This window comes from Mustela erminea, chromosome 1, assembly GCF_009829155.1.
Source record: "Mustela erminea isolate mMusErm1 chromosome 1, mMusErm1.Pri, whole genome shotgun sequence".
Classification (NCBI taxonomy): domain Eukaryota; kingdom Metazoa; phylum Chordata; class Mammalia; order Carnivora; family Mustelidae; genus Mustela; species Mustela erminea.
Genome location: NC_045614.1, coordinates 104838361 through 104852506, shown reverse-complemented (window position 1 = coordinate 104852506; position 14146 = coordinate 104838361). Strand labels below are relative to the sequence as shown.

The 14146-nt window shown below is 49.9% G+C and overlaps 1 protein-coding gene across 7 annotated transcripts in view; it reads right to left on the bottom strand.

Annotated features, from left to right (window-relative positions):
* The window catches only part of TMEM44 (transmembrane protein 44), a 36996-nt gene that overhangs the window by 14469 nt on the left and 8381 nt on the right, over nt 1-14146 (bottom strand). For 5 of the 7 annotated variants that reach the window (XM_032337439.1, XM_032337447.1, XM_032337416.1 and 2 more), the window contains exons 6-9: nt 11630-11800; nt 9727-9855; nt 7623-7727; nt 2569-2727 (exon numbers count right to left, since the gene is read on the bottom strand). In XM_032337439.1, coding sequence (XP_032193330.1) covers nt 2569-2727; nt 7623-7727; nt 9727-9855; nt 11630-11800 — 564 coding nt within the window. The remainder of the gene's footprint in view (nt 1-2568; nt 2728-7622; nt 7728-9726; nt 9856-11629; nt 11801-14146) is intronic. The other 2 variants (XM_032337431.1, XM_032337454.1) reach the window with 2 other exon arrangements.

Here is a 14146-nt window from a genome sequence, read left to right as displayed (position 1 = left end):
CCCTCTGAGAGTTACAACATCATAAAGCACCACCGGAGAGATAAACACATCACTTTAACCACACAGAGGGGCTCCCAGGCCTCCATGGTAGGAGCTGGGATGCCATTCACTTACGGGTATGAGGGGACAAGCAGAAGCTATCAAGACAGACACAGACAAGGTGGGGCAGCTGAGGACACAGATCGGGCAGCTGAGGACACGGATCCCAGAGCTGTTGCACTATCTCCTGCTCATCTACTGAACCATCTGTATTGGGAGTTTTCCAATACGTTTGATCTGGTAGCATACGTATCTAGTGAAATTCTAAGTTATTTCTTTTTTTTTTTTTTTTTTTTTTTAAAGATTTTATTTATTAATTTGACAGAGAGAAATCACAAGTAGACGGAGAGGCAGCCAGAGAGAGAGAGAGAGGGAAGCAGGCTCTCTGCTCAGCAGAGAGCCCGATGCGGGACTCGATCCCAGGACTCTGAGATCATGACCTGAGCCGAAGGCAGCGGCTTAACCCACTGAGCCACCCAGGCGCCCTCTAAGTTATTTCTTTACAGGACGCAGTAGCTTTGTCATTCGTGGTGTGTGTGTGCTTTTGAGAGTGAAGCTGAAGGACTGTACCATGGGCTGGGCTGGGGCAGGTGAGCTTCAAAAATTATATTCCTTTTAACATAGGCAAAAGCCTTCCTTGCCATTTGCTTAATTTAAAAGTGTGACCCTAACCCCTTTGTACTCAGATAGTTTCAAAAAATCAATGTCTAGAAAGACAGAGGTAATGGAATCGGGGAAGGACAAGGACCACAAATCACAGAAAGGCCCAAACCTACCACCAAGACAAATTTCCCAAATTTTCAAGATCACTGTCCAGTCCTTACGTCAACTTTGGCTGCCTTTGTTTTCACAGAGCAAATACTGCTGCTGGGTCTCCCCAGCCCCTCCCTGACCCATTGACTTAACTGTCTTTTCCTCCTCACTGAACACACTTAGCCATCAGGCTCATTCTCCCCATCTCCACACACACACCCCACCCGCCCAGCCTTAGATTTCTGCCAAGATTGCTAGATCCAGGCTGCCAAGTCATGTGCTGTGGGTGTCTACAAATTCTGAGACTGGAACCAGGAAATATACAATACTGAATGACATAGCGAGACATAGACCCCAAACGGTGCTCGGTCTGGTGCAGAACTCCTCACTCAAAACCCAGCTCTCAATGACCCGCTGTGTTTTGGAATCGAGGGACAGAGAAATATGAGTGCAGCTCAGGCCCTAGTCCCAAAAAACTCATGCCCAGCTTGTTGGGGAGACAAGCCCCTACAGCTCACCACAGGACACAGCCAACAATGGAAGTTGTGTAAGAGAGGTCTATGTTCTGGCATTCACAGGAAGGAGCCATTAATCTCGTGTGTGTGTTGGCGGGATGAACCGTCACCCAGCAGGTGACATCTGGGTAGGCTTCTGATACATGGGCCAGGAAGAACCCCAAGGAGAAAGGCCCAGAGGCCTGGGTACAGGGAACAGTCCACGGCCAGGGTGGACATTGAGGTAATAAGGGAGGAGGCCGAGTCCCATGAGGCTGGGGTAGCCGTGAAAGGTCTAGAACCTCACACTGAGGAATCTGGACTGTATCCACAGATCAGTGGCTCTGAGTCTTCTGGATTTGGGGGTCCACAACGAGTTCAAGTTTAGGAGAGTTACCCAGGATGGCTAACTGAACTATTTGGCCAGGTAAGGCCATTAAAAAAATCCAAACCCAAACCCAAAACTAAACACAACTACCACTTGCATTATCATCATTTTATAAAAGGGCACTTTAACTCCCAGATCGTACAAGACAAACGCCGGAGGAAGGACAGTCCTCCTTTCCCCAGCCAAGCCCTACCAAAGACGGCGGCCACTCTCCCGTTGCCATCACACGCCTACAGCACTGCCCTTGTTCTCATTTTCCGTAGGCAAAGGGAAAACTTCCTCTTAGAACCGGGCTGGGAACCACAGCTGGGGGACCGACAGTGACTGAACAGCTCGGACCCGAGAGTTACAGCCACGTGTGGCATCCAAAATATGACCTGTGTTTTGTTCACAGATCCAAAGACTCAAAATGAGGCGAAGTTTGCCAAAGTGCTGGGCACGGTGCCCAGCAAAGGGCTCCTGTATGCAACCCTGATAGCGCCATGCGGGTAGTGGGTGCTCCAGCCGGGGAAGAGATGTTCCATGGTCAAATGAGTTCGGGGAACACTCAGACTCTGAACGTTAATCGATTACTTGTGCGTTTTAAATCTTGAACATGCGGATGACTCTAAAACAGCACTGCTACATGCCCTGAGGCCCTAACTCATCTGACTTGGGAAGCTCTCAGTCCCGCCCCGCGTGAGCGCCTTCGGGGGCGGGAGCGCCATGCGTGCTCATTCACCGTCCATTGGGCGTGCGCGCCCCTGGGGGCAGGAACGCCCTGCGTGCTCGCTCACCGGCCAGCCAGAGTGAGCTTAGCGTGGGCAGCCTCGAGAACAGCGGTGCAAGCCCCGCGGAGGCACCGGCAAGTGGCAGTGGGGGACAGCCATGCACCTGGTGGGTGGTAGCGTGTACCTCAAGGTCCGAGTTGATGGAGGAGACCTCGCAGGAGCTGCTGGAAGACACGCGGGCCCGGATGACCTGAACGGGAGGGTACGAGGGGGGCTCCTGCAGGGTGGCATCTCCGGGGCTCATCTGTCCATCGCCGGGCAGCCTGGTGGTGCTGCAGCTTGCCTGTAAGTTGTATGGGGAAGGGCAGGCAGGGAGGCTTAGCTTGCTTTATTTTTGAATTGTCAAAGCATTCCAGTACTCTAGTATTCAAAGGGGACAAGGGGCGCCTGGGTGGCTCCAAGGGTTAAGCGGCTTGACCTTCAGCTCAGGTCATGATCTCAGGGTCCTGGGGGTTGAGCCCCGCATGGGGCTTCCTGCCCAGCGGGTAATCTACGGCTTCATCTGCCCCTCCCCCAACTCATGCACTCGCGCTCTCACTAAAATAAATAAAATCTTTTTTAAAAAAGGTTCAGAAGGGTGTAGAATGCAAGGTCGGCCCCCACCTGCATGCGGAGCCGCCCAGTTCTCCCCAAGAGCAGCCAGGCTCCGGTTCCTGATCTCTCCATATCCAAGCAAATGCAGATAACACAGCTCCCTAGTTCCACGCACAGTGGCAACACATCTACACTCTCCTAGGCAACTTGAGTTGTCTCACTTCACAACATGTCGGGGGCTCGTTCTACAGCAGTGGCTTTGTTGCTCTTTCTGTTCCTTTCGTGGCATCCTGTAGGTGTTCCCAAACTGTGAAACCGTCCTCTACTGACTGGACTTTGAGGGCATTTCCCATCTCTGGCTTTTACAACACTGGCTGCAGGAAATTCTGTTGTACATCCAAGGTTTCAGGGTACTTAAAGGATACATTTCTAGAAGCCAAATTGTTGGATCAGAGGGTATGAGCTTTTGTGATTTGGAGAGCTACTGCCAAAACGCACTGCATGGCCTCATACCCACCAGCAGCTCCGGAGGGTAAAGTGAGGAAGAAACTTGGAAGATTTCTGTCTGTCCGTCCATCCATCCATCCATCTCAGGAGAGAGTTGCCCTCCACAGGGCTCTGGGGACTCTGCTGGAGATCCCCAAAGCCCTGCTGGCCGGGGTTTCAGAACCAGGTGGGATTTGGGTTGTTCCATTGACATACCACAGGGGAACAGCCTGCCTTCTAGAACCACTTCTTCCACAGTGAACCACACACCTTGGCAAGAAACGCATCCTCCTGGAGCCTCAGTTTCCTCATCCAGCAAAAGGGATATTATTCCCTGCCTTGTCTCCTTTGAAGCGGGGGGCGGTCCGCAGGACTAAGATGTGAATGTCCCGGACACATGAGATTGGCTACTCATACTGGGCCCCAAATCACACAGGGCTCCAGCCCCGGGTGGGTCACATGCATGGTTTATGTGAGAGTTGGCTAGACAGGCTGGGGGATGGGGAGCACAGGTGCCCCAGGCAACAACGTTAGAGTCTGTAAATTCCTCAGGGCCCGATGACACCTGAACTGGGTTTTCAAATATTCCAAGTCACTGATCCCCATGACCCCACAGCATTCAGCCCCTGAGCTCCCCCTAAACTCGGCTGCATCTCCTGGGAAACCTCTTCCTGGGCCCAGTGCCAAGGAGGGACTGCTGGGAAGACAAGTGAGCATCCCTGTGGGCCTTGTTGTCTACTCCCAGACAGCTGTGCAGACAGGACACACAGCGATGCCCATGGCAACAAGGGACCTAGTTCATTACAACCTTGCCCCCAAGGACATTGTCATGAAAAAAAGAAAAAAAATTGGCTAACTGAGCAAGGCATGAAATGAGCACAGAGAACATGTTCTCCTTAAAAAAGCTCGGGTCTGGGGCGCCTGGGTGGCTCAGTGGATTAAGCCCCTGCCTTCGGCTCAGGTCATGATCTCAGGGTCCTAGGATCGAGCCCTGTATCAGGCTCCTTGCTCAGGGAGCCTGCTTCCCCCTCTCTCTCTGCCTGCCTCTCTGCTCCCTCTCTCTCTACTTGTGATCTCCCTCTGTCAAATAAATAAAATCTTTAAAAATAAATAAATAAATAAAAATAAAAAAGCTCAGGTCCCAGGCTCAGGCAGGCTTGAAAGCCATTCCTATGCTTTCCTAAGTATGAGATCTTGGGCAAATTACTTAACCCTCCTTGTGCCTCAATTTAAAATCATAATACAGGGGCGCCTGGGTGGCTCAGTGGGTTAAAGCCTCTGCCTTCGGCTCAGGTCGTGATCCCAGGGTCCTGGGATCGAATCCCACATCGGGCTCTCTACTCAGCAGGGAGCCTGCTTCTTCCTCTCTCTCTGCCTGCTTCTCTGCCTGCTTGTGATCTCCGTCTGTCAAATAAATAAATAAAATAAAATCTTAAAAAAAATATCGTAATACAACAGTTAATTATTCAATAATAACAATAGAAATAATAGTTATGAGAATTTGCATTAATAATAATTTGAAAGCCAACCATTGGGGTGCCTGGATGGCTCAGTAGGTTAAACAGCTCAGGTCATGATCCCAGGATCCTGGGACTGAACCCTGCATTGGGCTCCTTGCTCAGTGGGGAGTCTGCTTCTTCCTCTCTCTCTGTCTGCTGCTCCCCCTACTTGTATGCTCTCTCTTTCTCAGTGTCGAATAAATAAAATCTTAAAAAAAAAATAAAATAAAAGCCAACCATTTATAAAATGCTTACTTGGTGTCAGACATTATGTCAAGTAAGAGGCAGTGTTGCCTGGGGGGCAAGGGCACAGACAGGTCTGAATCCTGGTTCTGCCATTGGCAAACTGTGTGACATTGAGTAAGTTGCTTAACCTCTCTGTGCCCTGTCGTTCTTATCTATAAAATGAGGTTAGGGGTCGGCTGTGAGGTTTACATGAGTTCATGTACAGGAAGCCCTTAGATCAGAGGGATCACTTCTGTGGTTGGTTACAAAGCACTTAGTCCAGTAATCTAAGCGCTATGACCAGCATAAGAAGCATCACGGAAGCGATAGCTGTTACTACTGTCTCAAAGACTGGCAAGTAGTTAGCTTTCAATAAACACACTGGGAGTGGTGGCCCTAGAGCCCAGAGAAGCAGCATCCTTCCCCAGGCTGGACCTCGGCGCTCAGGCTGGCTGCTGGGAGCCTCAGCGACAGAGGGCAGTGGCCCTCTGGTGGACACAGAAGGAAGAAGCCAAGGGAGTGTATTTGCTCAAAAATGTGCCAGATGCCTCAGTAGAGGAGAATAAAGGAGGGACACACTTTTCTTTCACGGAGTTTGTTCTGCAGCAGGACTCCATTCAAGATTCAGGTGCTGGAAGGGTTAGACTGAATGCAAGCTTTGCACTATTATTTTTCAAAAGTTTGATAATTTAAAAATTTCTAGTGCCAAATGTTCCCAGATGCTGCCAGGTTCCCTGCTCTCTCCCCAGACTTCCCATCCTAAGAAGGGTTTAACAGCCTAGGTGGGTTCTTCACTGTGAAAGCATGCTCTGAATCTCTCTGAATGGTACTGGCATCCCGGAGTTACCTGTGCCCACTTTCCAAGGAGACAGAACAGAGAGTAAAACCCATCTCTCAGGCCCAAACTCTTTCTGAGCACCAGCCCATCCCACGGGGGCCACAACTACTGAGCTCCAAGCCTGCTCCAAAACGTCCAAACATCCTTTACCAAGGGCCACATGCACCAGTGGCTGGGCAAACAAGATAGAAGGAGGCAAAGTTTACATCTCAGAAGGAGAGAGACAAAAACAAAAGTAAAAGATAGTGAGAAGTGCTTTGTAGAGCATTTAAAAAGGCAATAAAATAGAGATATATTGGGGTGCCTGGGTGGTTCAGTGGGTTAAAGCCTCTGTCTTCAGCTCAGGTCATGATTCCAGTGTCCTGGGATCAAGCCCAGCATCGGGCTCTCTGCTCAGCAGGGAGCCTGCCTCCCCCTAAAAAAGCAAAAACAAAAACAAAAAAAAACAAACAAAAATAGAGATATATGACAGGTAGAGGCTACTTTTGAGTGTGTAGTCAGGGATGGCCTTTGAGAAAGTGACATTTATTATTATTATTATTTTTAAGATTTCATTTGAGAAAGGGAGAGAGAGAGAGAGAGCGAGTGCATGAGCAGGAGGAGGAGCAGAGGGGAGAAGCAGACTCCCCACCTGAGCAGGGAGCTCATGCGGGGCTCAATCCCAGGACATGACTTCAGCCAAAGGTAGACGCTCAACAGACTTGAGTCCCCCAGAGAAGGTGATGTTTAAACTGAAGTCTGGAAGACCGGAAGGAGGCACCATATAAAAGCAACCTGGAGGAAGAGCATTCTAGGCACAGGAATGGAGAGAAATCCCAGGCAGCTAGGAGGAGTGAGTGAAGAGGGAAGAGAGTGGGGAGGGAGGGGGTGCTGGGCTCCAGGGTCTTAAATTTTCTTCTGTATGACATGGGAAGCCAGGGGGTTTGGGTCCCGAAAGGAGCACGATGTAATTGCCCCTTCTGGCTGCTGACTGCAGGTGGAGGGGGTGGGACAAGACTGACCGTGGAGAAGGTAATGAGGTAGGAGGCTGCTGGCTCTATTTTAAAGGCGGTATTTAGGAGACTCAGACATGGAGTGGACATGCAGTGAGGGGGAGAGAGGAGTCTGAGGCTTGACCAACTGCCAGGAAGATTACGGCGGAGGGAGAGGACGTGGCAATCCCAAGTTCTGTTTGGACATGGCCAAGTGTGGGATGCCATGTGGTGACACTGCCGGGACTGGGACTGAGGGAGGGGAAGGCGTCAGGACGCACACCGGGGATAGCACAAGAGCTGGCACAGAGAGCTAGTCTGCCCCCCAGCACTGCCTGAGTGATGCCTCTAAAAGGCACATATGACCCTGAGTCTCTGGTCCTGTTGCCTCCTGGACTCTTGCCCCTCAGGATGACAGTCTCCACAGTAGGACAATCTCTCCCTTGCCTCCTCTCCAGTCTTTCACCTGGCCTCCACTGAGGCCTTAGAGAGCTCCTTCCTCCTTTAACATGCTTTCTTGCCTCATTCTGCCCATCCCGCAGCTAAAGTGTCACCTCCTCCAGGAAGCCTTCCACGACTATTTCCCACCCTTCTCGTGCTTTGGCTGTGGGCCACAGCCATGTACCTGCTGCACCGGCTCGATGGTCAGCTCCAAGTAGCGACTGATGGCTGCCATTGTCCTGAGTGATTTGCAGGGTGGAAGTGTAGTGAGAGGCACCCAGTCTGAATTCTTTTAAGGGGAGGTGGGGAGACAAAAAAAGAATTCTTAGTCAGGAGACATTTTTCCAAAAACAAGGTCCCATTTTGTTCAAAAGAATCCCTAAAATATTTTTTTTGTCCTTTCATGGTACATTTCACTTTCTGCTTCCTAGAAGATATTATCTTATCTCCTTTTCTTTCTTTCTTTCTTTTTTTTTTTAGGATTTTATTTGAGAGAGAGAGTGAGGGGGAGGGGGTCAGAAGGAGAAGCAGATTCCCCGCTGAGCAGGGAGCCCAGTGTGGGGCTCCATCCCAGGACCCTGGGATCATGACCTGAGCAGAAGGCAGATGCTTAACTGACTGAGCCACCCAGGCATCCCCTCTTATCTCTTTCTTTGAGGTCACAGTAGGTCAGTGGTTCCCAAACTTTGTTGCACAGTAGAGTCACCCGAGCATCGTAAAAAAACAAAACAAAACAAAAACAAGCTAATGTTTAGCTCTGCCCACCCCCGGCAGACATTCTGAACCATTGGTAGAGGTGTGATCTGGTATTTCAAAGCCCCCCAGATGATTCTAAAGCATGGCAAAATCTGGGAATCACTGCAGTAGGCACTAAATAAATACTTTTATAAACCAGTGGTTCCCAGACATTAGTGTGCATCAGAAGTATCCAATGGATGCATTAAGACACCCTCAGCTTCAGAGTTGGCGGAGCTGGTGGAGCCCTAGAATTGCATCCCCAACGAGTCGGTGGGCAGTACTGGTCCGAGGACCACATGGAAAGAACTACAGAAGAGGGGTGCCTGGTGGCTCAGTCAGCTGAGCGTCTGCCTTTGGCTCAGGTCATGATCCTGGGGTCCTGGGATCGAGCCCCACATTGGGCTCCCTGCTCAGTGGGGAATCTCCTTCTCCCTCTGACCCTCCCCCTGCCCCACCATGCTGTCTCTTTCAAATAAATAAATAGAATCTTAAAAAAAAAAAAAAAAAAGCTACAGAAGACATTGCAAAGGCTCTACTTCCTTCAGAACACCAAGACACATGGGGCTCTCTTTACGCACATTGGCTCCCTTTGGGGATACAATTTCCTAGGTTTCTGGAATGGAATGAAAATAACCTCCTGTTAGAGCCTTGCTGGGAACATGGGAGCTCTGGGCCGATCAGTTACAACACTCCTCTACCTTGGTCATGCCCCACTACCTTCTGTTCCATGAACTGAGTCAGATTTCCGTGTTAAATCTAGAAAGTTCGAAGGAGTGGGCCAGTTTGCTCAGAGAGTCTCCTTTAGGCTCTCTGAGAGAAAAACGAGGATGGTGAGGAGCCCAGGCAATAGGCAAGATGTCTTTCCTCAAGAAATTATCTTAGAAAAGTGAGAGCTGCTTTATTTCAGTCCTTATAAGCACTGCTATATCATGAGGTGACTTCTCAGTTATTGGGAACCAAGGACTTTTGACAAAGGTAAACTGTCTCAGGAGAAGAGAAGCTCTGCCTACTTACAGAGGTCACCTTCTTGAGTCAGGAAAAGGGGACAAACACATGTGCTGGTTTGACGTAATTGTAAATGGCAGACACGACCATAAACAACACTTTGAAAGGCCAGCTTTTAGCAATACCAACTGAAATAAGGCTGTGTTAGTGATGGCGATGATGCACACGTCACGGATGCACGTGAAAGTGGGAATACAAGTTTCTCCAAACTATGAGGGCAAATCATATTATTTCTAATTTGACCTGTTAATTTATATATATATATGGAAGTAAATTGCTAAAGAGCATACATGGACATTTGACTATTCCATCTACGTTGCTAAAAATATATTAAAGTTATTAAATGATCAAAAAAACGTAAAAAAAAACGTTGTAATTGGAAAAACAGAGAATCCTACGGGCACCCTTAGTGTTGGGCAAAAAGTTCGTTGTTTTTTTTTTCTTTTTTCCATAAACAGTAGTTTTTTAAAGTGACCAAGTGTCCTAGTTCGAGGGACATGCAGCCCCCCGTGGGACCAGCAGGTTTCCAGCTGGCAAGACCTTGCCTCCTGGCTTTCTTCCTCTTTCTCTGCGCAGGTCAAGAGGGCTTGGGTGTCCGGGCTCTCTCTGGCTTCCGGGGCAAATCCCAAGGCCCGTCTCATCTTGCTCTTCATCACCCAGGAGAGGAATATGATCTGAGAGGGAGAGTTAAGGTCCAAGGAAGCAGAGCATTTCAGCCGCCCCTGGCTGCCTTCACCTCTGCACCCTGAGGGCCCCCTATGCCCAGGCTCTCTACCTCATGGGTTGATTCTGCCAGGGTTGGCCCCAGAACAGACATGAGCTCATTTAAGAATGGAAAGAGTTTGGGGCGTCTGGTGGCTCAGTCAGCTGAGCGTCTGCCTTTGGCTCAGGTCATGGTCTCAGGGTCCTGGGATCGAGCCCCGCATTGGGCTCTCTGCTCAGTGGGGAGGCTGCTTCCCCCGCCCCCCAAGCTTGCCTCTCTGCCTACTTGTGATCTCTGTCCTGTCTGTCAAATAAATAAATAAAATCTTAAAAAAAAAAAAATGGAACCGAGTCTGACTTTCTCTACATATCCCTGGCAAGGGCCCAGCAGCCAGCAAGACCCTGCCTCTAGAATTTAGTAAATACTCAGCAAATACTCATTATACAAAAGCATTTTGAAAACATCTTCTTTGAAGGGCTTGGCTTACAGGGACAGGTACACGGAATGGGTTGAATAGTATCCCGCCGCCCAAATTCATATCCATCTGGAAATTCAGAAAGTGGCTTTATTTAAAAATAGGGTCTTGGAGGCCCTGGCTGGCTCAGTTGTGGAATGAGCCACTCTTGATCTGGGGTGGCGGGGGGAGGTTGTGAGTTCGAGCCCTTGCTGGGTATAGAGATTACTTAAAAATAAAATCTTTTTGTTTTCTTTAAAGGGTCTTTGCTGATATAGTTAAGATGAGGTCATAGTGGGTTAGGATGGACCCTTTATCCCATGACTAGAGTCCTTGTAAGAGCAGAGGACACACAGAGATAAACGAAGGGAAGAGGTTTTGTGAAGACTGAGGCAGGAGATAAAATTACACTACCAGAGGCAAGGAGCATCAGGGGCTATCAGAAACTGGAAGAGGAAGGGAAGGTTCTCTCCCAGAGCCTCCAGGAGAGTGTGGCCCTGCGTGGACTTCGGACTCGTAGCCCGTGGAACTGTGAGAATACACTTCTTTTGTCTCAAGCCACGAACTTCTAGTAACTGAATATGGCAGCCCTAGAAAACAAATACAGCCCATGAGAAAAACCCCCTTTTAAACTATTTCTAAACTATTTATGATGAATCCACACGTTTTCATACACAAATTACCCACTGTCTACCTCTCTATCTGCCCACCTTCTGAGCTTAGCTTGCCCTTGAGGCTCTCACGTCAAGGTCCCTCGGGTGTCCGTGCGTCACGCAACACCCTCTGGGGAACCAGAAGGGTGCTCAGCAGTCACTGACAAAGGGCAGCCCCTGTGAGTTTATCTCTGCGTCCCCAGCCCAGGCCAAAGACAAGAGAACGGGGATGCTTAGCCCTGCACGGCACGTCGGCTTACAAAGCCCATTCCTAGCCTTGTGAGAAAGGGCAACGATGAGGAAAACGGGTCTCTGGGAGGGTGGGGCCCTGCCCAGGGGAGGAGCAGCAATGAGACCTGTGCACGGGTCTTCTGCTCCCAGGGCCAGGAACCTGCACACTCCCCCTCGCCGCTCTGCAGTGCTCCAGCCAAGAGATCATTCCTTCTCTTACTTGTACATCAAGGAAACAAAATACAAAATTGCAAATAATTGCAATTGCATCTATCTGCCCCAGGGCTCAACCCTAGTCCCTGACCCCTGGGAGAGAGCTCCATCTAGCAAAAGGGAAAGAGGGCACCACAGGGACAGGGAGGAGATGAGACACGAGCAGTCAAGCCTCCTAGGCCCCAGGTGGATACAGAGAGGTCCAGTGCAGCTTGACCGAGAGAGGTCAGGAACCAGGGCGTGGCCCGAAGCAGGTACTCAGGCCGCCGGTCATGGGCCACGATAGCCGAGGCATAGAGGAGGCCAGCCAGGGCCGACAGGAGCCGGGTCCACAGGTGGATGGAGGGAAACGCCTTACCTTGGCACTGGACAGAGAGAAAAGGGAGCTGGGCAGCGGGGAACACTGTCACTCCCCAGCTTCCTCTGAGCTGAGTTCTAAGACCTAGGCTCTTGGCATGGCAGCCCTCTCTCTGCCCATGGCTGGTTCCTAAAGGTGCTGCTTTAATAACGCTTTTGCTCAAGCTGCTTCCTTTGCCTGGTGAACTCCTATTCATGCCTCAGAACCTGGCTTAAACTCAACTCTGGGAAAACTCTCATACTACCTCCACCCTAAGGGGGGTGAGAAACTCCCATTTCCAGGCCCCATGACACATGACGCATCCCAGCAGACAGAGGGCTCCTGAGAGCGTCCTCTCCATTTCAGCATCCCTGACACCCGGCACTGGGGAGGGGCTCATTAATGTCACCTGGGAGAATGGGAGGGAATTAGAAGAATTCTGAATAGCCAGGGACTGTCGTCTCTTCCTGAGACCGTCAGTGCTGAATCTGGCCAGCCGGGAAAGGCCAGGAACATTAGAGATAAGGTCCTGGAAGTTTTGAAGTCAGGGATTATTTTTGGAGAATGAGTAATGACAATATTGATTAAAAAAAAAAAAAAAGGCAGGGACGCCTGGCTGGCTCAGTTGGTTAAGTGGCTGCCTTTGGCTCAGGTCATCATCCCAGCGTCCTGGGATCGAGTCCCACATTGGGCTCCTTGCTTGGCAGGGAGCCTGCTTCTCCCTCTGCCTCTGCCTGCCACTCTGTCTGCCTGTGCTCTCTCTCTTGCTCTCTCTCTCTCTGACAAATAAATAAATAAAATCTTAAAAAAAAAAAAAAAGGCAAATAACCCATATTCAATATTCATATGTTAAATACCCTTTACAGGTATGAAGTCACTTTATATATACATTTATTTATATGTGTATATACAAATACTACATATTTATAATTATATATAATCACACGGTATATTAAAATTTATATAAATATAAATTACATATAATTTATTTTACTTATTAAATAACTGAATTTAGAGATATACAGGCTATGATTAGAGAATAAAAAAAAAAAAAACCCAGAGGAAAAAGCAAGGTTTGGCTGATTTTCCCCATTTTTATTTTAACTCTGGAAAAGACTGCTTGGGAATGTTTCCTTTCCCTCTGCATTTATTCAAGTTTGGTTCCCCACGGCTCCCTGTTTGTTTTTTTTTTTTTTGGCCATGCCCAGAAGACTGGTTCATAGAGACCACCAGTGCTCTGGCTGGGGTGGGGGGCGGGGGGCCCCTGACCTTCCAGCCACCCTGGCCTCAGCCCAGGAAGCAGCAGTCTGCACTGCTGTGATGAGAACTCCTGGGGGATCCCCCAGCCTGCCCAGCTCCATTTACTGCGGACAGAGGGCTCGAGAGAGGAGGTGACTTGCAGGGCCAGCTCTGGGACCTGCCTTGACCCTTGACCTTGCACCTGCTGCTGTTTAGGATGATCCCAAGCCGGGTGAGCTCTCTGCTGTCACTCATGTGTCCACCTACTCCTGGCTCCCACTGACCTCAACACTCAGTCTCTCTTCACTGTCAGCACAAGAGCCTGTGGGGCTCTATCTGCTGGCACACTGGACACACCGTGGGTGCTGAGCACCCACTCTAGGTTGGGGTAGGCTTGGTAACTCAGGATGTGGCAGGTTCAGCACCTGTGGGCTTTGTCTGGCTGGTCACAGAGAACCCAGGGGCGCTGTCCAGCCCCGTGGCTGCCTGGCAAATCCGCGCTGGGGGCTGGAAGCAGGTGGGGCATCCTGCAATGGCGACACTCCCAGTGCTGCCAGCAGAGGCCATACTGGTCAGGGGGTGTGTCACTTCCGGAAGAATGGGAACCTCTTCCACCAAAGCCACCCAAACATTCTGTTCCTCAGCACTCGCACCAGCGGTAAATTAGAAGCAGCTTCTAGGGGATCTAGCATTCACAGCCATGCTGGCTAGGCTTCCCAGAAAACCCAAGCCCTGCTGAGTTTCTCCCTCACAAGGGGTACTTAGCTCTGGGCTCTTCTGCCTGGGACCAGAGACGGTGCCTCCGAGACTGCCCAATTTAATCCCTAACACGACCTAACTCTATATGCCTGCCAAGGGCTATCAGGCTTGAATGCCTTTAGTGATGGGGAGCCCACTCCCTCCTAAAACAGGAATAACGATACTGATCACTTTCTACATTCCAGAAACTATGCGAAGCATCTAAATTATAAATGTGATGCCCCCTCCAACCCATAATCTCTTTCCAGTCTTGCTTTTGGTTCTCTTCCCCAAGACCACAGAGAACAGCACTGCTCTTTGTGCCCTGAGGAAGCCCTTCCAATTCCTGCTTCCACAAGTTTCCTTTTTCCCAGACCAGATTAGGTCAATCATTAAC